A 21770-nucleotide genomic window follows, 5' to 3' on the forward strand; every position below is an offset into this window, starting at 1 on the left:
CCCTCGGGAGGACTGAGGCCCCGCCCCTAGCGACCGCGCCTCTTGAGGGAGGCCGGGGCCCCGCCCCCTGGAGGAGGAGGCCCCGCCCCTTAGGGAGGCTAGGCCCCGCCCCCTGGATGAGGAGGCCCCGCCCCTTAGGGAGAATAGGCCCGGTGTTGTGCCGGATTCAGCACCCCTGCCGTGAAAAGCACCCCCTCGGCGTACACACTGTTTAGCGTCCAGTTTTGTGTTAATGATTCATGTTTAAATGCGCTCATGGATTCCACAATAGTCATACTTTCCCACAATCACAGTCACCAATAACAAAAATCGGGTAAATGGTTATTGATGTCATTAATTAATAGCCTGCTTACTGTGTTGTCTTCCATAATATTTGTAAATATAATATAAACTCCTAAGTATGTGTTTGTGTGAGTGTGTATATATAAATATATTGAAGTGTCAGTGTGTATAATATAATATAATTTATAATTTTTGTCATTGTGTGTACGCAGAGCCGGATTAACGCAAAGGCAAACTAGGCATGTGCCTAGGGCCCGATGGACAGGGGGGCAAAAAAACAAAAAAAAACAAAAAAAAAAATTTGTCTGCACACATATTAATGGTTGATAACATATCAACCATTAATATATAATAAATAATAATAACAACACCAACACCAACAAGGCATATATATATATATGTGCATTATTACTATATTTAGTATACATACATACATACATACATACATACATACATACATACATACATACATACATACATACATACATACATACATATATATAGACGCATACATACGCACAGGGCCGCCGCAAGGGATGTGCGCACCGTGCGACCGGGGGCCTCGCGCCCCAAGGGGCCTCGCGCCACAAGGGGCCTCGCGCCACAAGGGGCCTGGCGCTATGGGCCGTTTTTTTTTTTCCCCCAATTTTTTTTTTTTTTCGTTTTTTTTTTCCTTTTTTCCCCTATAAATATCAACAGTCACATTCCATTACAGACCTAAATATGTGCTAGTCTGTGCATATCAATAAATATATGTGCAATGATAACGGTGTCTGTTGTTCAATACAACTGATCAGACCAAGCGCGGACACAAGCTGCTCTGATCCAGACGGGTGGAGTTGGAACAAACTGTCACACAATGTCGAGAGAACGAGACAGATTCAGGAAATTTCCATCAGGGGATGAAAAAAGAAAAAAACTAAAGAAAATGGAAGAGTTTAATGCCTCTCTGAAAGGCACGTTTGATAAATTTGTTACAAAAATCACCGATCCGCCCGGGTCTCAAGCAGCCGTGGGTCCCCGCGTCGAGGCAAGCCCAGATGATGATGAGGCAGGGGAAGGTATCCGGTATTTTGCTAATTGGAGAGTTAAAATTGCGCATATAGACACCCGATCCGACCCGAAAAACCCAAAGATTTCGCGGGCCCCCCTGGCCATTTCACACAGGACCTCGCAAATCTCCCAGACGGCTCTGCATACGCATACACATACATACATATACACATACATACTACAGCACACTTTGTCTTACTGCAAATTGTATTGGTCTTTGTAGATTTGACTTCTTATTTAACTATTCAATTTAATCAACACATTTAATTAAGATTTTCTGCAAAATGCTCACAATCGATAAGATAAGGATAATTTAATAGCATTTAATAGAGCGTTGTAATAACGTATAAATAATAAAAATCTAAAAATAGTCTGATAGACTGTTTAATATACAACACATGACTTATTTTGGAATACAAAGAACCAACTTGACTATGACTATGCTATGTAAAATGTGAATTAAGTTTTATTAGTAACTTTGGTAAGTTTAAGATTTCATAAATAACATCGATGGAGGGGGCCCCAAAAATCACAGTCTGCCTAGTGTAGTCCATTTATTTAATCCGGCTCTGTGTGTACGACGAGGGGGTGCTTTTCACGGCAGGGGTGCTGAATCCGGCACAACACCGGCCCCCTTAGAGAGACCGCCCCCTGTAGCAGGAGACCCCGCCCCGTTGGTGACTAGGCCCCGCCCCCTGAGGGAGACTAGGCCCCGCCCCCTGGAGGAGGAAGCCCCGCCCCCAGAGGAGGCTGCTCCCTGAACGCTGAATCAGAGGAAACGTTTTCAGTCACGTCCATCACTCATCACTACAACCATGTAACTACGGAAATTGGAACCCAGGTTTTAATGCTGTGTCTTCTGTGGAAAAAGATCGTCTGATCAACATTTACCTTTCTTAAAGGAGCATGAGGCAGGATTGAGGCAGGATTTATGAAAAGAATCCGTATACGTTTTAATTTTTCTAGTAATAATGTCAGATGAAGCGTTCCAAACCCAAAAGAATGAGTCCTCTAGTGTATCTCTCCTTTGCCTTGAACAGGCTGTGTGCTGCAAAATGTGCTGCAATTCGGTCCCGAATTTCCCGCGCTGTCCTGCGGATGTGACGCTGCATTTGCGTACTCCCCGTTCTCCCGTGCCGGCTTCACTGTTGGCTGCAGTACCACCGACGGCCGTCGTGGTGAAGGGTGGCGCTATAGAGTCTCATTTCTTATTCTTGCCTCAAGCTCCTTTAAGTGTTATTATTTATTGACAAAAATGAAGGCAGAAAGAAACTTAGCATTACAGAGGCAACCCTAAGTACCCCGCTGATTCCTCAGCTCATAGATCCACCTTCAGCAGCAGGAACTCCCAGTAGATGCTTCCTGTCTTACTACATCAGTGTCTCATGGGTCTGGATGAGTTTTGGTCCGTTCTTCAGGTCATTGAGGTTTTTGGAGGTCCACATCTACTCAGTTCTCTGAAGCTCCACCACAGCATCTCAACCAGGTTCAGGTCTGGACTTGGACCAGGTCGTTCCAGAACCTGGACTGTTCTTTTTTCATCAGTGACTACGTTTCCATGCAGTCAATAACGCTTTTCTAACCGGAATATTAGCAATAACCCGGTTGCGCACGGCCATGTAAACACCAATAACCCCTTTGAATAACCAGAATTTGCTCATATTCCAGTTTTTAAAACCGGAAAAAGACCCCTGGGTTACTCCTTTTCTAACCCGAATTTGGTCATGTAAACGCCAAACGGAATATCCCCATCAAAAGGAACAGGAATGTGTTTTCTATGCATGTTCTTTTAGCAAGGAATCCTGGTCTTTTGAGTCCAGGAAGTTCTTCTAAACACAGAGAAACACAAGACCAGGAGGAGACTAATCACTTCATAAATGTAATGAAGGATATGAACATTTCTGCATTTGTAGACAGTAGAAAGTACCGGGATAGAAGATTTACAAGAAGGTGAGAGAAAAGTTGCGCGAAGCAGCATTTGTAGGAACGCCAGACCAGATCAAGGTCTGCTCTGCCGTGCTGCTGTTGTTGTTGTTGTTTTGGATTTGGATACAGGAATAAGAAATGACGAGAATTGCGTCATGATGTTCTCCGTGTGTTTGATCCAGATATCCCAAATGATTAATCACCATGTATACAGGGATAACCCTGTTAGCTCACGCATGGAAACACATTATTCCCAATGTTTCAGTAACCGGAATGTTGACCTTAACCTGAATTTTGACTGCATGTAAACGTAGTCATTCTGATGTCGATCTGCTTCTGCGTTTTGGATTATTTCTTGTCACATGACCCAGTTTCAGTCAGATGTCCTCACATGTGTCTCTAGAAGACTCTGGTCTCCAGAGGAGGTCCTGGTCCCCTCAGGGACTGACAGGTGTCCAGGTCCAGGTCCTGGTCCCTCAGGGACTGACAGGTGTCCAGGTCCAGACCAGCATCCCTCCACCTCCGTGCTTCAGTGGGTCTGAGCTGGTTCTGCTGGTTTCCTCCAAACATGGTTCTGGACATGAAGACCAGACATCTCCACGTTGGTCAGTGAGGGACTACTTGGTCTTGTTCATTTTGTATTCATTTAATAAATAAATAAATAAATAAATAGTGGCACATGAAAAAAGTTCCATGTTGTTGGACGTGAGTCTGCATGTGAGGTTTTTGTCTTTTACATTTCAGGATTCAGAAAGAAGCAACTTCAGCACAACTGTTGTTTTGTCAGGTTTAACACGTGGAGCTTCGTTACCTTTATGAAGGGAAACATAAGGAAACTCAAAGACACAAGTGGAGCCGTGAAACTGCTTTTAATCTCAATATCTGCGTATAAAATCAGGTTGGTGATACAAACATTCTACAGTTATTAAGTTAATTACATTTATATAAACTCGTTACATGATTCCACATTGCTGAGGATAAATTAGGGGATGAATCATTCCACCTTAAATGAACCCAGAAGTGCAGACGTCCAGCTGCACGGTCAGAGCTGCCACCCCTGGAGAAGGTGGTCCTCCTGAGGAACGTGATCATTTCTGGTTAAATCCATCCCCGTTGTCATGGAGACGACTCCGGGACCTCTGGCGGGCAGGAGCGCCCTCAGCCACACCCGCTGAGGAAGCGGGGTCAGCGGGGTCAGCGCTGGCGTCCGGCGCCGCCGCTGGACGGGTCGTAGGGAGTGATGAGGCAGAAGACGCAGCCCGCCTCCTGGAAGGCCCGTCTCATCTCCACCTGGTGGGCAGAGGAGGAACTGCATTAGACAGATACAGATACGTCCTCCGGCAGCAGGGCCGGTCCAAGCCTCCATGGGGCCCGAAGCTAAATTAGATTTTGGGGCCCTCTATTACTGCCAATAATACTGATTATTGATCATTCAAACACCCACTATAAACTTAGTTTTTGTCAATTTGTTGAGAGACAAAACAGCTACAGAGTCACCAGAACTTCCTCAAACCACTATTTCAAAATCCCGTTCTGCAGGAAAACTTTGGGACCGTCAGCTTCTCCTATCAGAGCTGTAAACTCTGGAAATAAATCCATCTCAGAGTTTAACATGTTTACCCCAAAACTAAAACCTGGTTAAAGGAAAATCTAAACTGTACTCATCTGTAAATAGTGTGTATATTTGTGTGGGAGAGTGAGTGAGGGAAGGTTTTATATCACGTAAATGCAATATTGCATTATTGAATTGTATGCTCTTTTTAATTGATGTATATTCATTTTATATTGTACTGCAATGTTGTGGAAGAACTGGGGACTGAAGTTGAGAATCAGCACTAGCTATAAACTCTACATGCATCACATCAGCTGCAGGCTTGTATCTATGTTGGACTGCATTATCCCTGTCAGATAAATACATAAATACAAATATTTCATGTTCTTCCCTGTCATTACAAATACACTTGTAAAACTAGATGTAAGAACTTTTTGTTGTAGTTAGATTGTAATCCACAGGGATAAAGATCATGGAAGCTACAACAGATTAACAAACTTGCAGAAAAATCTTTCAATTAATATTTTACAAAGTCAGCAACTGCCCCTACTGGCCACACAGAGAAGCAACAGATAAAAGGTGAAAGAGCTGCACAGTTGCAGCAGAGTTGTTTCCATCATCCTACTGTCAGCCTGGCAGGTTTTTACCATCTATGGTTTTTAATCTGAAATGGAGCAAATTCAGCTACAAGAGCAGCCTGGGGTTGATTTACACTTAATATTTAAAGTGTCAATATGCCAGCGGTATCTACTCTAGTCTGTTAACATAATATTGTTTATGTAATAATATTCATGTTTTGTAAGTTTTTGTACGATAACATACCTTTGATAATGTATGAATCCTGGGAAAACTGGGTCAAAAACGTCACGCTCCATAGGCCTGATTTTATTTTCTCAAGTCAATGATTGTGTTGAAATAATAATAATTGTGTTATGTTGAAAATATCACTCCCTACTTGTACACAGTAGTTTTTGGTGATTTGTCTTTCTTTCTTTTCATTGTTTGGACATAAAACAAAAACATTATTCTGACATTTAGGACAGACAGGATGTAGGCATACATGATGTATCGGATGTGAATGTCTAATGCTAAATGTCAATAAAAAGAAATAAAAAAAAGCAAGTTTGAAATCCAAAAAAAAAAAAGATAATGTATGAATCATCACTCACACATAAAAAATTTTTTTTAATTTTGTTTTACTCTTGGGTGCCCCCTAGTGGTCACGGGGCCCTAAGCAGCTGCTTAGTTCACTTATGCCTTGGACGTCAGGACCTGGTTCTCCCCTCTTAACTCTGCAGAGCCCTGTGTCTCTTCTCTTTAGTGACATTACACTGAAGGACACGTCCGTCCTAACCTGTCCCGCCAAACCCCATCCAGCACTAACGTCACAGACACTAGTCCCCATCACTCAGTTCCTACATGGTCACATGTCATCACACTCCAGCGGGACCGGGGCGTTAACGTTCCCATGGGAACGTGGCGGCCTGAAGGTTGGTTCCCCTGCTGGTCCACAGACCCCCCCACTGCAGTCCCACCCGGAACCCTTCCAGTGAGAGCCCAGACCTGCAGAAATCAGGACCAGGTTCTGGCGGGACTGGTACGGGTTTAACCCCATCATTGGCGGTCCAAGAGACCTACGAGTTCTACGAGCCTGGTTTAGTTCCACTAGTCGTGGCTTCAGGTCCACTAGTCCTGGTGCCAGTTCTGCTAGTCCCGGGGCATCTGAAATTCCATACTTAACAGTATATACTCAAAAATTATACTTTAGTTCTGCAAACTTTTGAGTAAATATCAGTAGTATGCATTAATTGAGACGTACTATTCAGAGCCACACAGCACTTCCTGCCGTTGGGGGGGGGAGCTGTTACCACGATAACAACTCCTGTCACAGCAGCAGTAGCAGCACCGATCCACTCTTTCCCCTTTATCCTGGCCCAAACAAGATTACATTTCTCCTGCGCTGTGTGGTTTTGTTCTTACCTCTTCAACTTCTAACGAGAAACAGAAGAAGAATAAGAATAATGTGATAAATGATGAACTCATCTGGTTAATATCTTATGGAAACCAAAGCGAAATCACACCTAATTCCTCACATTTGAATTGTAGCGTGAAGGTGGTGGTGCTGCTGCTGTAGCTTTGCATGGTACCGCTAACCAAAGACAGATATACGTAGACGCCTCATAGACTGACGCTGCCTATTGGAGCTGACGTTCAGCGTGGCCGCCATCTTGGATGAGTCTCCAATGCGGCCGCCATCTTGGATGGGTCTCCAACGGCCCCCAGTGCATTTATTTCTACTGAGGAAGGTTTTATCCCCGACTACAATCATCCATAACTCCCCGAATTCTTACCCGATCTTCACACGGTTTGGTTTGTTACAAACGGCAGAGATTTAGTTATGATACTGGACGCTGTCACACACTAAAAATACGTACTTTTATGCTGAAAGACTTTGTATTATCATCTTTAACAAAGACATATGGTATGGCATATTGATAAATGTATAAATTAATTTTAATTTGATTAATTTTCATTAATTTTATATTTTAATAAAGAAACAAGTTTGATTGTTCATTTGAATTTATTAGTCATGAGCTGTCATTAGACCATTATGTGAAACCTTTTATACATGTCATTTCATTCTGTAACACATATACATACAAGCTCCCATATATACTGTACCAGCTAAGTGCATTTTTTAAAGGCCTGGAAAAGTAAGCATTATAAATCCAGGTCGTACCTCGCCAAAAAAATTGTATTTTAAAAAACTGGAAATCAGAAAAAAACCCAGCACCCAAACAGTGGATCAATGAACTTGCATAATATAGCACTCCAGAAAAAATACTGTATTCTATTAGAAAAAAACCTAGAAACTTTGATCTTATTTGGGGAGCCTTTTTGGATTTTTTGCCTTTATTGGACGAGCTCATCTACTGCATTAATTAATGTGTTTTTTCAGGACTTGATTATTTACTTTATTATGCATTTGCTCCAGTATTGTTATGCATACGTGAAAAGAAGCTAAATGATTTTGAATGACGTAATGTACTGATCATATGAGGGAGGGAAGCAGTGAGGGGTATGTTGTTGTATTTATTTATTTTTTCTTTCTTTCTTATTAATATTATTTATTTATTTTTGTTTAATTATTGTTATGAAAAGTAAAAAAAAAAAAAAGGGGGAAATATTTATATTTCTGTTGTTATTGTAAATCTTTTTTTTTTTCTCTTATTGCCCTCAATAAATATATCTATAAAAATAAATCCAGTTCATTCCACGGTCTTATACTACCTTGTTAGGCTTGAACTGGGGCTGGGGAGCTAAAACCCTTGAAAAAGAACTGTTTTGCAGCTTGTTGCGTGTGCTGGCTGTAACTGTAACTCTGTAACTCCAGTGTAGTTAATTTAGCCTGGAGTGAGGAGACCCATCCAATATGGCGGCCCCGCTGGATTACGTTCCAGCAGGTCATGAGGCGTCTACCATGGATCTATAATAATAACTGGATCGGACGTCAAAAATGGCCGCCCATTCATTTCAATGCATTCTGCTCAGCCAGCGCATCCGCCGAAAAAATCTCTGACTTCCGGGTTTACTTCCGCATACAGCGGCCCATAGAGCATGCGCAGTTGAGTCACCTCCCATGATGCTCTGGGGCCTCCCATCATGCCCCGGGGCAATGACGCGAATATTAATATAATATATTAATTAATGTATATTATTACATCTATAGCATTACATATATTATTAATGTATTAATATAATATAATTGTATAATATATATTAATATAAAACATCCGGGGAATGCACGGACACGGCTGTGACGTCAGCCGTGACGTCACGCCCAGAAAGAGACTTTTCTTTTACTTTTCTGGCCGTTATAAAACATTTTTGACGGATATAAAGTCCATGACTTAAAAATATAGAATACAAAGATTAGTAATTGCCGGTGATTACAGCTGGAGGTTCCTGTGAACAGTTTTAGAGGCTTCTCTTTTACTATTGCGGTCTATGGGAAAAAAGCTTTCTGGGCCGCATGGGATTTTTTGTTGCAGTACCGCGACTGGCCACTGGAAAAAATCGGCGCGCCTTCTGACTGCCAGACCCGGGGGCTGGCGTCTACGTATATCTATGCCGCTAACGTTATCCTCCATTTTTGTTGGTTGCTAAGTATCTGCGCAGCACTTAGCAACCAAACACCGCTGCATTGCATTGTGGGAAGTTTCTGCTTAGCTAGTGTCCATCAATCCATAATAATAAATTTCTCTGGAATACGTATGGATAGTACATACTATTGAGTACGTACTAATGTTTCGGACGCACTAAAAAAATCTCACATACTGTTTTTGCTACTCATTAGGGTGGAAGGATGGAATTTCAGATGCAGCTCTGGTGTCAGTTCTTCTCATCCTTTAGTTCTCCCTGCAGCGGATAGTTTGCAGAGCTGAGGGTCATCAGTTTCCCTCTCGTCCGTCCAGGAACTCTACAGGAGCAGGGAACCCAACATGGCTTGTGTGTGTGTGTGTGTGTGTGTGTGTGCGTGCGTGCGTGCGTGCGTGCGTGCGTGCGTGCGTGCGTGCGTGCGTGCGTGCGTGCGTGCGTGCGTGCGTGCGTGCGTGCGTGCGTGCGTGCGTGCGTGCGTGCGTGCGTGCGTGCGTGCGTGCGTGGCTGCATTATTGTTGATGCTCCTGCATGCTGCTGCATGTGCAGCTCAATGACATTAAAGCCTGATTTGAGCTCAAACCCGTCCGACTCCAACAGAAACAGTCCGGTCTTACCAGCCTCTCCCGGTCCAGACACAGCCCCACCACGGCCCCCCCGCTGCCAGGTAGCTTCACCGCTGAGCCGAACTGCAACACCAGCAGAGACTTCATGAATCAACACGTCCGACTGCAGCGTGGTGCAGGTCAGACCGGCTGCACACCCACCTGCCTGGCCAGCTGCACCATCCGGAGGTTCCCCGGACCCAGACAGTCGTCGGTGTAGATGGACCTGAGGAGACAAGCTGCTGTCACCCCAGGTAAGAACATCTACATGAGGACCTCACTGGAAACCAAGAACATGAGCAGCCACCTCCAGAAACACTGGACGGATACGGATTTATGGAGACGAAATGTAGAACTTAAACACGGACTGGGATCTTGTCAGGTTCTGGTGACCGGGGCGGAGCCACACGTGTAGGCATTATGAGCCATCCTAGACCTGATGATGGATCGGGCTCATTAACGTTAATTGATGACTAATGGTGCTTTTCCACCAGTGCCTACTCAGCACGACTCGACTCGTCTTGCCCTCGTTTATTTTCAATACCCAGATCAGAAGTAGGAGGTTGGAGAAGCTGCTGTGACATATTTGATTGTGTATCTAAACGGAGAAGACAACACTAAAGATGTAGAACCTGGAGGAGATGATAGATGTGCTGCTGGATCTGTGGCTTGTGTTTGATATCAAGTTAAAAAATGAGAGTGAGAGAAGCTTCAAGGCGACACTTTCTGATTTTGTTAGTTTGTCTCTGTGCTGCTGAAAAGTCAGCTGGAGCCGTGAGCAGCTATGAAGAGACAGAGCTCCTGGTAGATCTGGTCGTTCCTTATCTCCGTCTAGATCTTTTTAATTCTCTCCTCAGCACCAGGTTTATGAACATCTGACCCTCAGAGTTGGATCACCAAACAGACTTTTGCTGCTGTTGCTGGTTGAATAAAATGAACAAGAATCCGTCAGAGTCTCTTTCTCTGATTTCCTCCTCCTGACTCAGACGTCTGACTCCAACCCCCCGACCAATCGGTGGTCTGTAGTGTGATGATGTCAGATACAGCCGACTCAGCAGCTTAGAACCTCAGCAGAATAGATACAGAAAAGTATCTACTCGGCATGTTAGACCACTAGTGGAAAAGAACCAAACCGAGTGGAGTCGGGGTGAGTAGGTTCTAGTGGAAAAGCGCCATAATTGGGTTGTAGTCCAGCTGAAACCTGGCTGTGCCCAGGCCAGCAGAGAGACGGGAGGTCTCCAGCATGTCCTGGTCTGTCTCAGGGCCTGAAACATCTCTCCACGGAGGCATCCAGGAGACCCCGGACCAGCAGGAGACCCCCGGACAAGCAGAATCCCCCTCAACCGGCTCCTCTGGATGTGGAGGAGCCGTCAGTCTCCCCTGGATGACTGAACTTCCCTCATCTCTCCCAGAGAGTCCAGACTCTAGATTGTGGTAAAACTGAATGCCGGTACAGTTCAGGTGATCTCATGGGTTCATAAGGGAGGACCAAACCTTCAGTTTACCTCCTCAGGTCAAAGTTCTGGTCCATCAGTTGGGCCAGTTGGTTCCAGTCTCTCTCCTGGATCGCCGTCCTGAAGAAAAACACCCAGTAAATCAGTGTGGGAGCCCCGCTGCTCCTGGTGGTCTCTACAGGGCCCACCAGGGTTCGTATGGAGGACCGGACCGGTCTGACGGGTCAGAGTCCTACCTGGCCTGATCGGTGAGCTCGGCAAAACGCCTCATGGCCTCCGTCACCACGGGCTCCCCTGTGGAGGAACGTCAGACAAGCAGTTCATGAGGTCAAGCTTTCAAGGATCACTGACTACGTTTCCATGCATCAATAACCCTTTTCTAACCGGAATATTGGCAATAACCCGGATTTGCACGGCCATGTAAACACCAATAACCCCTTTGAATAACCAGAATTTGCTCATATTCCGGTTTTTAAAAACCTGAATATGAGCCCTGGGTTACTCCTTTTAAAACCTGAATATTGGGTCATGTAAACACCAAACAGAATATCCCCATCAAACGGAACATGAATTTGTTTTCTGTGCATGTTCTTTTCACAAGGAATCCTGGTCTTTTGAGTCCAGGAAGTTCTTCTAAACACGGAGAAACCAAGACCAGGAGGAGACTAATCACTTCATAAATGTAATGAAGGATATGAACATTTCTGCATTTGTAGACGGTAGAAAGTACCGGGATAGAAGATTTACAAGAAGGTGAGAGAAAAGTTGCGCGAAGCAGGATTTGTAGGAACGCCAGACCAGATCAAGCTCCGCTGGAAGACGCTGGAAATGGAGAACTACAGGGACAAGAAACAAAATCTGCCGTGCTGCTGTTATTGTTGTTGTTTCGGATTTGGTTTCTCTTTTCTATGGAAGAGAAAAAATATTTGAGAGAGGAAGATTTTTTTTTATTGTGCACTTCGAGAGAAAGGTCAAAATGTCGAGATTAATGTTGAAATACAATTTCAAGAATAAAGTTGACATTTTGTGAATAAAGTTGAAATTTCGCCTTTTTTCTCAACATTTAAACTTTATTCACGAAATTTTGACTTTTTTCTCAACATTTCGACTTTTTTCTTGAAATTGTACATCAACATTAATCTTGACATTTCGACTTTTTTCTCAACATTTCAACTTTTTTCTCGACAGTTCGACTTTTTTCTCAAGATTGTACTTGAACATTAATCTTGACATTTCGACTTTTTTCTTGACATTTCGACTTTTTTGTCGAAGTGCATAATGAAAAAAAAACCTTGCCCCAGTTCTAACTAATATAGAAACATGCAGCACGCGTTCTCCTCTAAATCTTCCTCCTCTAAAATATTATTTTTATTTTTCTCCTGCCTGGCCCTAATACTCTTCCGTACTTTTCTGTTAGAGTGAATGGTCCTGTTATAATGATAAAAAACGAATAAAAAGACGCACGCAGTTCAGCGTGCGTCTGTGGTGACGCCGGAGCAGCTCGTCGTTTCCAGCTGTGGTTTTCCACAGAAGAACCTTCAGGACTGAGTGGTGACCTGAACTCCAAGAGTCAAAGGAGTTGAGGTTGTCGTGAACACGTGTTTACTTTGGAACCTCCTCCCCATCCTAACCCCCCCCCTCCAGGACGGCGAGGCGTACCGTTGATCCAGCGCTGCCGGATGTTGCTGTGGATCCGTCCGGAGTCGCTGGGGTCGCTCAGGTAGGCCAGCCAGAAGGGGGGGAGGTCCGCCATGTCCATGGAAACGTAGTTCCCTGGGAAGACAGACACATGATGAGCCTCGGATCCGTCCACAGCCCTTTCTACGTCAACAATCAACATCCTGCAATACTGTTCTAAGATCACCTTATGGGAAAAGGTTATAGATAATATGAGCAAATCATTAAATTGTGAACTTCCCAGATCACCAAGACTAGTCTCCTTGGAGACAGAACTGTGGTACCTCTGTTGAACAAATATAGTTTTAGAATATTAAAAGTGGGAGAAGATGCTGGGGAGATTAAATTGTGAAAATTATATGATTAAAAAAAATTGAATACTTTTGGTAGACAGATGTGTTAATTTACGTGCCTTTGCCTATTTACTTACCTGCCTGTCTTATTTTTAGTTAATTTATTTTCAGATTTTTCAGATTTATTTATTTATTTATTTTTTTACTATTATTGCTATTTTTGACCTCCATGTTGTCTGTTGTATTTGATGTCCGTTTTGTATGTTGCAATAATGAAAAAAAAAACAAAAAAACGTTGAATTACAAAAACAAAAAAAAAGATCCTGCAATACCGCCGTTGCCGTGCTTCTGCTCAGACACACTCAAGCTGCCAGGCCGTCTCTGCACGTCCTCCCAGGACGGCAATGAGGAGGACAACCTGGAGAAGAACCCTTATGGGGTCACATTTGTGTCCTTTCAGGATTAAACAGTCCACGGTGATAAAAAATGAAAAAACAGGCCGAAAACAACATCCTGTTTTCATTTCAATCCAGAAATACTAGAGGTTGTAATGTGAAGGAGTGATGGACCTGCAGGAATAAATCTCCCCCGTCCTCAGTTTCATCTCCTAGTGCGCTTTTTGAAAACCGTGCAAACTATTTTCTGTATAAAAATTGAATTTGGTGTTCAAAAAGTCTTGTTGAAATACAGTTTCAATAATAAAGTCAAAATTTCACCTTTTTTCTCAACATTTAAACTTTATTCACGAAATTTTAACTTTATTCACGAAATTTTAACTTTCTTCTCAACATTTCTACTTTTTTCTCGAAATTGTACTTCAACATTATTCTCGACATTTCGAATTTTTCTCAACATTTAAACTTTATTCACAAAGTTTTGACTTTTTTCTCAACATTTCGACCTTTTACTCAAAATTGTACTTCAACATTAATCTCGACATTAATTCTCTAAAATATAATTTTTATTTTTCTCCTGCCTGGCCCTAATACTCTTCCGTACTTCAGAAACCTGCGGGTGACGTTGGGATTTTTGTTTCTGTGATGTACTTCAGCATCTGATAAAAAGCTTCATATTTAGTGTTGGAGCCGTTGAACCCAGTGAAATGAGCTGATCTTGCTGCTGTGGCTCCGTACCGTAGCTCTGCTCCTCCATCACCTCCTTGCTGAAGTCCATGTAGACCAGGCCCTCGTACACCTGCAGAGACAGAGCACACTCACTTCCTGCTCCTGCCGGTACCAGCTGCCGTCCAGAACGGTCCTGACCTGAACCACTCGGTCCTGGAGACCAGCCGTGATGAACAGCTCCTCCGTCTCCACGTTCAGGATGAAGTTGGCCCGCACCGGTTTGGGGAGATCCTGCAGATTAACAGCACGGGGGTTCAGTGAAAGAGTGACGGAAGACGAATGGAAAACAGGCTCACGTGGGTAAAGAGGAGCCTTACGCCGTCTGTGATGTTGTAGAACTTCATGAGGCACTTCAGCGTGGCTGCGACGATGGCGCTGCGACCAGAGAACATCATCAACAAGCACATTCTTCAAGTCCAAGTGTGGAAAAACCATCCTTACGGAAGTCTGTGCAGAGGAAAAGCGTTTACCTGCTTCCAGCGAGGCCCTTCATGGAAACAGAAAAACTGCATCAGTAGCTGAACGTTGACACTTTGACGGTTTAGCTCAAAGCAAATGCAACTCACCACCTGCCGAGGAATGTTGGTGTCGTACTTCAGGGTGAAGTTCTGCTTGGTCAAAGCGATGCTGCAGAAACGGCCAACAGAGAAGCTGGTGAGCTGAGGACACGTTTCCACATAGCCGGGTATTTACAAACACGGATATTTCCCCCTCTACGTTTTGAAAAATACCATCATTTACACGAACGCATAAATAGCTGTTAAGGTGCTATGAGCAGTCAGACCTACAGGGGGCAGTGTAACGAGAAGATAAAGTCATGCTAGACAATCGAACTTCATTAAAGGAGCTTGAGGCCGGATTGTGGCAGGATTTATGAAAAAAAAATTGAATGAAAAATTTCTAGTAATAATGTCAGATGAAGCGTTCCAAACCCAAAAGAATGAGCCCTCTAGTGCAGGGGTTCCCAACCTTTTTTGTGCCGAGGACCAGCAGAAGTATAAACAAAAAGCTCAGGGACCGGTTGACAATTTATGTCAATTTTAATAAACATTTTAGAAAAAAACAATGCTTTTTAAAATGCAGGCTATCATTGTTTTACTAACTTTACAATGGTTTCAGGTGCATATATTTATCCATCAACAGGTGGCGACTTATTTTACTATTTCAATTGCCAGACCGCTGCGACACTTTGCCAGCTGCTTTTTCCCCCAAAAGTTCGAGGTAGAAGTCTTTTGCAGCGGGCAGTATTAGCTCCTTTCCAATTGTAAAGGGCTTTTTAGCTTTTGCAATCCGGTGAGCAACGAGATATGAAGCCCTCGTTGCAGCGACGTTAGCTGATGTTGTGGCCTTTAAAACTTGCTTCTGCAAATCTAACTCACGTTTTTTCCTTTCGAAAAAATCCACTGGTTTGTCTTTGAGAGAAGGATGTTTTGTATTTAAGTGTCTTTGGAGCTTGGATGGCTTCATTGCTTCGTTGCCGAGCGTTTCTCCACATAAAATACATAGTGGGTTTGGCGCCTCCAAATCGCCAATTGCAACAAATCCGTATTATATATACATAATGTCGTACTTGCGATTAAAGCTTTTGCTTTTCTTTTTGGTAGGATTTTCCACTTGTTCATCACTATTTCTTTTACTCGAACAACCAGTAAAGAAACGGCTCATGGAGGTTTGCTGAGGTCCGCTCATCTCTGCAGCTGACTGAACCTAACCTGCATACAGCACCTGTGCATGGCGCTGTTCAGTCCAGTCGGGTACCAGAACTTATTGTCCGCCAAGCCATGACAGGGCTGCCACTCAAAGAAAAACATTTCGATTTATACAAGTTTTGGATGAAATTATATGACAAAAAAATGCTTCAGGTGAAGAATATGGTGTAAAAGTTAACTTATTTCAATAATTCAACTAGAATATGGTGTAAAAGTTAATCTATTTCAATAATTCAACTAGAATATGGTGTAAAAGTTAATCTATTTCAATAATTCAACTAGAATTTGGTGTAAAAGTTAATCTATTTCAATAATTCAACTAGAATATGGTGTAAAAGTTAACTTATTTCAATAATTCAACTAGAATTTGGTGTAAAAGTTAATCAATTTCAATAATTCAACTTAAAAGGTGAAACTAATATATTACCTAGTCTTATTACATGCAAAGCAAGATATTTTGAACCTTTGTTATAATTTTGATGATGGAATTGTTTATTGATTTCATAAAATATTCTCTAATTTATTTTTTATTTGGGGTTTTCATAAACTTTGAGCCATAATCAGAGAGCAGCGTCTTGCTGGTGCAGGAAACTGCTGCATGCAGTGACGGACACTGGCTGATTTATGGTTCCGCGTTGCACCAACGCAGAGCTTACGGGGTAGGATACGTGGGGACGCGAACGTACGGTGCGCGTCGCCGCGTAGGCTACCCATCGCCGTAGCCATGCCGTCGATTTAACGCGGAACCATAAATCAGGCTTAACGCGGGCGCATTTGTCAGTTTTCTTTTCGTTTTTTCAACTGAGCACGCAAACACAAACTGAGGGTGCAATGCTTGCTTATGCACCCTCGTGGAACCGGGCCTGGCATAATATATGTCCGTATTGGTTCAATACGGAACTTTTAATTCCCAATTCCTACCTGGAGGTGAAGCCCGAGTCCTCCCCGCAGCGCTGTCTGGCACATAGAAAGATCTGGGCACAGACGCAGCAGGTCCTGTTGTCCCGACACAAAGATGTTGCTGGCCTTAATGTTTCCTGTGTTTTATTTTGTTATTATTGATCAATTTAGTGTTGATGTGTGTGTGTGACAGACGTGTGTATGGGGCGTTAATGAAAATACGGGACAAATCGCGTCCCGTATTAGTTCAATACGTGACGCAACATTTTTTTCTCAAATAAAGGACAATTCCGTATTTTACGGGACGGGTGGCGACCCTACTTGCAAGTCTTCTTTTATTCGCCGTATCCAGGCTAAAATGCTCCCGAAATTTGAAGTTTTGTTATCCGCAGCTGCGCTGGGACGCAAAAAAAAAAAAAAAAAAAAAGGCTCCGCTGAGACGTCCTGCAGCGCGGCTCTCGCAGAGATTGTATGAGGTGAAGTGAAGTGAGATGCGTCACTCCATTGGAAAAAAAACGTCTGGTTACAATTTTGATTATCGCTTTTTGTCGACAACGTCGGCGAATCGTTGCAGCCCTAATTATGATCGGAACACAAGCCATTCCACGGCCCGGTAGTAACGGCTCTACGGACCGGTGCCGGTCCGGGGACCGGGGGTTGGGAATCACGGCTCTAGTGTATCTCTCCGTTGCCTTGAACAGGCTGTGTGCTTCAAAATGTGCTGCAAATCGGTCCCGATTTTCCCGCGCTGGGCTGCAGATGTGACGTCACATGACGCTGCATGCGCGTTCTCCCCGTTCTCCCGTGCCGGCTTCACTGTTGGCTGCAGTACCCCCGACGGCCGTCGTGGTGAAGGGTGGCGCTAGAGAGTCTCATTTCTTAGGATTCCTAGGATTAAAGGAGCCTCAAGCTCCTTTAATTAGTGTTCATTAATATGCATTGTCCCGTCTAAATAAACTTTGATTTGATTTAATTTGATATATCTCACCCCCTCAAAGCAGAATATCTGCTGTTACCATCAGGACGGAGGTGCAGGTACCACCTCTGCAGACCTCTGGGCCCAAAGATCTTTATACCCTCTAGTATAGCTCTGATAAATAAATTATACATGCATTATTAATCTCATAATCCACTAGGTTTGGTGTGAAGTATTTTAGGATCATTGTGTTAAGTTATGTTATTGTATAGTGTTGTACTATACTGCACTTAATCGTTCTATGTCCAATTGTCTTGTATATTGTTCTGTTTTTTTGGTTTTTGACCTTGTATTCTGACTGCCACAGATGCAAATAGAATTTCTGAAAGGACAATAAATTGAAACTAACTAACTAACTACCAGGCTGGGGCAGCGAGTGCCCTCCTATATGCAGCAGTGTGCATGGGGGGCAAGTATGGTAAGAAAAGCTCCCCTACATGGCAACACTCAGCTCATCTGATGTAACGTAACACAGATGTGGGTTGTGATGCAGGTAACACTCCAGATTCCAGATCTTTTTAGGAAGAAACGGGCACCAAAAATGATGATCCGGACTGTAATCAGCAACCAGTCCAGAATCCAGACTCTGTGATGGTCTGGGGCTGGATCAGGGTCCAGATCTCCACGTCTGTGACGGCAGCATTAATGCAGAGAACAGAACTCTGAACAGCTTGCATTCACTTGAGAAAAAAAAAATCTGCTCTGTTTTTCTGAATTAACGAGATAATTATCTCAGAATTCTGAGAAAAGTTTTAATGAAAAAAAAATACATCTGTTTACAACCTGCGAGAAGCTCTCACGTGACCTGCATGGAGTAGCCTACGGTTGCTTCTGCTAATAACCCTCCAACAGTGCTATATGATTTCAAGAACAGGGTTAATACAGGTATGGTATCTAAGGTCCAAATTATGTAAACTAACTGTTCGCTTTTTTTTCATTAAAACTTTTCTCGGAATTGTGACATAATTATGTCGTTAATTCATTAAAACAGAGCAGATTTTTTTTTTCCTCAAGTGAATGCAATACGCTTCCGTAGCATTCGAGACCACATCTGTTCCATCAATTTTCCAACAAGCATTTAAATCCACGTCTAAAAGCTTATCTGGACACAAGTGTCTCTCCAGACCTCTGGACCTCAGAAATCCTCACCCCTGTTTGGAGCAGAACTGGTAGAACTTCTTGCAGGTGGCCTGCAGCAGCCGCAGACCTCCCAGATACCTGCAGGACCAAACACGGAGCCGTTACAACCTGGAGACGACTCCACTCCTGCATGTCGGATCAGAAACCCCTCACCCTTCCTTCCTGCTGATGCAGAACAGGTCCTGCAGACCGCCGAACTCTGTGGGGTCATTGAGTGGGTGGGGGACCAAAACCTGCACAATCACAAACATTACAAGCGTTAGCACCGTACTCCGACGATAACGCCCTTTCATCTGAGCAGTCGGTATGAACAGCTGTGGTACCAAAGTCTCGCTTTCCACCAGCGTAACCTCGGCCCAGAAGTTAGAGATGGTCATGGCGATGGTTTTCCCGTTGAAGCCGTCTGATGGATTACCCATCAGCCCAACCCTGCAAGACAACAAAGACATCCGCTCTGAAAAGTGTCCATCAGTGCTTATTCATCAGAGCGAGCCAAGGGTACTATATCTAGAATATATAAGGGCCTCATGATTAAAAAAACCTATTCCACAGACTACATTAAAGATAACTGGGAGAAGGAAGGTAATTTGGAAATTCCCAAGGAGGAGTGGTATAGTTGTTACATGGAGAGAATTTGCATGGTTGCAGATTTTTTGTGACCCCTAAACAAAAAGCTCACTTTGCAGGAGAGGATTCACAATGTTGGAGAATGTGTGGGAGCCTGGATGCAAACCCTTGGCATATATTTTGGGAATGTCTTTGGTTTTTGGTTAGAGATGCACAAAATATTAGAAAACATGTTTCATATGAAAATACCATATCGTTCCAAAACTTTTATTCTGGGAGAAACTCATTTTCTCACAGGACATCTCAACAAATATCTATTTGGTGCTCTGATTTCTGCTGGCAAGAAAACCATCACACGTCACTGGCTGCATCCTGACCACCCCACAATAGAGGAATGGACTGATATTGTCAATGAAATATATAAAATGGAAAGGATTGCTTTATTCACTTCAGCTACAAATGGATAAATTCACAAGGTCATGGTCAAAATGGGTCTCCTATATACAAAAGTCACAATTACCTAGAAACTGAATTACTTGTCTCCACCCACTTACTTTCTTGGTCATTTCTCTGTTGGTTTGATGGACTGCCAGGTTTTATGCGTTTTATACGTACATAATTTTATGTGTGTATATCCAAACCCTTATAATATCGTAGTTTGGTCTCCCTGCAACTGAATGTAATCGCTGTAACAAGCCCATACATCCCGTTTTAATTCATCATTGTTCCTTTTTTTTTTTTTTTTTTGTCTTAAATTAGTTCTGTTTGTTTGTTTTTCCTTAAAAAATATAAATATACGCAGGTTTTGTTTCTTTCAACATTACACAACTATAGGGCAACAGCTATGTTTTGACATGCTGATCTTTTTATTTCCCCCTGACAATAATTATAAACCAATTGTACACCAGCTGTGTAATGTAAGATGTGAGGATAATAATAATAATAAAGAAAATTAAAAAAAATAAATAAATAAAAGTGTCCATCAGCTTGGGTCACAGCCCTGAAGAAAGCTGGAGAATTCTCAACGACCTTAACGTGACTGGAAAGGCCGAGTTGTCTCACCTGGCATGTGATCGGCATGTGATGGGTTTGGCCAGGTTGTCCTTCTTCTTGGTGGAGTAGTGCGTGAGCCACTTGGTGTAGTCCGACAAACCCTGACACGGATTCAGATGAAATATCATTAGGCAAGGCAAGTTTATTTGTATAGCACAATTCAACACAAAGTAATTCAAAGTGCTTTACATCAACATTAAAAGCAGCATGACACAATTAAACAGTAAATAACAAATAAAATTAAATAAAATGATAAGAAAAGAGAGTAAAAAAGAGTAAAATACTAAAAAGCACAAGTTGTTAAAAGTAAGGGCAGTAGAGTACAGCAGGTAAGTATTTAATTTAGGAGTAGCTTCAGTAAACAGTAATGTTTTTATCCTGATTTAAAGGATCTACAGTTGGAGCAGACCTCAGGTCTACAGGAAGTTTGTTCCACCGGTGAGGAGCAGAATAACTGAACACTATACAGTTTATCTTTAAAGGGGACCTATTATGAAAAACAGGTTTTCTCTTGCTTTAACATATATAAAGTGGTCTCCCCTCAGCCTGCCAACTCAGAGAAGGAGGAAAGCAACCAAATTCTGCAGTGTCTGTACAGCCGCCCGGATGATCCGTCCAGTGTGATGTGGATCTACGAGCCAATAAGATTCTGCTCCCGTCGTTACGTAATGACGGGAGCGATGCGTGAAACCACGCCCACACCTAACTCCGCCGGCCGGAGCTTCCGCCATATTTCCGTAGCGGTGTATCGCGTCATTCAGGCAGCCAATCAGCACAGAGCCTCATTATCATAGCCCCGCCCACTCAGAATCCTGCATAGATGATGAGGTTAGAGAATGGGAAGATAAAGACATGGATCAGAGGCTGAATTTCTAATTTATTTAGCAAAAACAATCAAAAGCTTGTTTTTAAGACATCCAAGGCCTGTTTAAAATAGGTATTAGATGCCATAATAGGTCCCCTTTAACTTAGCCACCCAAAACATGTTTGTGCTAGAGCAGAGCTCTTTGGTAAACTAGCAGCTGTCCTGTAGTGTTCTTCCATGAACCTCCTGCCTGTTCAGCGACTTCTGTACCATAGATTCATGAACAGAGATGTTTCCAGCTCCAATCCTCACTGAGGATTCCCAGTTGTGTCTGTGGAGTCTATGTCTACGTCTACTCCTGGGAAGAGTAGCCTCAGTGCTCAGCTGTTTTTGCCTACCTCCTGCACAATAAAAGGGGGGGTTTTGTAGCTCCAGACAGTCCCCAAACAAGATATAAAGAGAAACTGTGGCACCTCATCGGCTGGTTGTGGTCATG

The 21770-nt window shown here is 43.1% G+C and overlaps 1 protein-coding gene across 1 annotated transcript in view; it reads right to left on the minus strand.

Annotated features, from left to right (window-relative positions):
* Nucleotides 1-4119: 4119 nt before the first annotated feature.
* The window catches only part of gkup (glucuronokinase with putative uridyl pyrophosphorylase), a 35128-nt gene continuing 17477 nt past the window's right edge, over nucleotides 4120-21770 (minus strand). Inside the window, exons 9-23 of the mRNA XM_061718745.1 lie at nucleotides 20479-20570; nucleotides 19173-19278; nucleotides 19003-19082; nucleotides 18859-18927; nucleotides 14691-14751; nucleotides 14595-14611; nucleotides 14442-14499; nucleotides 14263-14355; nucleotides 14134-14194; nucleotides 12690-12803; nucleotides 11267-11324; nucleotides 11082-11150; nucleotides 9739-9802; nucleotides 9589-9660; nucleotides 4120-4551 (exon numbers count right to left, since the gene is read on the minus strand). Of these exons, the coding sequence (XP_061574729.1) occupies nucleotides 4456-4551; nucleotides 9589-9660; nucleotides 9739-9802; nucleotides 11082-11150; nucleotides 11267-11324; nucleotides 12690-12803; nucleotides 14134-14194; nucleotides 14263-14355; nucleotides 14442-14499; nucleotides 14595-14611; nucleotides 14691-14751; nucleotides 18859-18927; nucleotides 19003-19082; nucleotides 19173-19278; nucleotides 20479-20570 (1110 nt within the window). The 3' untranslated portion in view covers nucleotides 4120-4455. The remainder of the gene's footprint in view (nucleotides 4552-9588; nucleotides 9661-9738; nucleotides 9803-11081; nucleotides 11151-11266; nucleotides 11325-12689; nucleotides 12804-14133; nucleotides 14195-14262; nucleotides 14356-14441; nucleotides 14500-14594; nucleotides 14612-14690; nucleotides 14752-18858; nucleotides 18928-19002; nucleotides 19083-19172; nucleotides 19279-20478; nucleotides 20571-21770) is intronic.

Source organism: Cololabis saira, chromosome 4 (genome assembly GCF_033807715.1).
Source record: "Cololabis saira isolate AMF1-May2022 chromosome 4, fColSai1.1, whole genome shotgun sequence".
Taxonomy (NCBI): domain Eukaryota; kingdom Metazoa; phylum Chordata; class Actinopteri; order Beloniformes; family Belonidae; genus Cololabis; species Cololabis saira.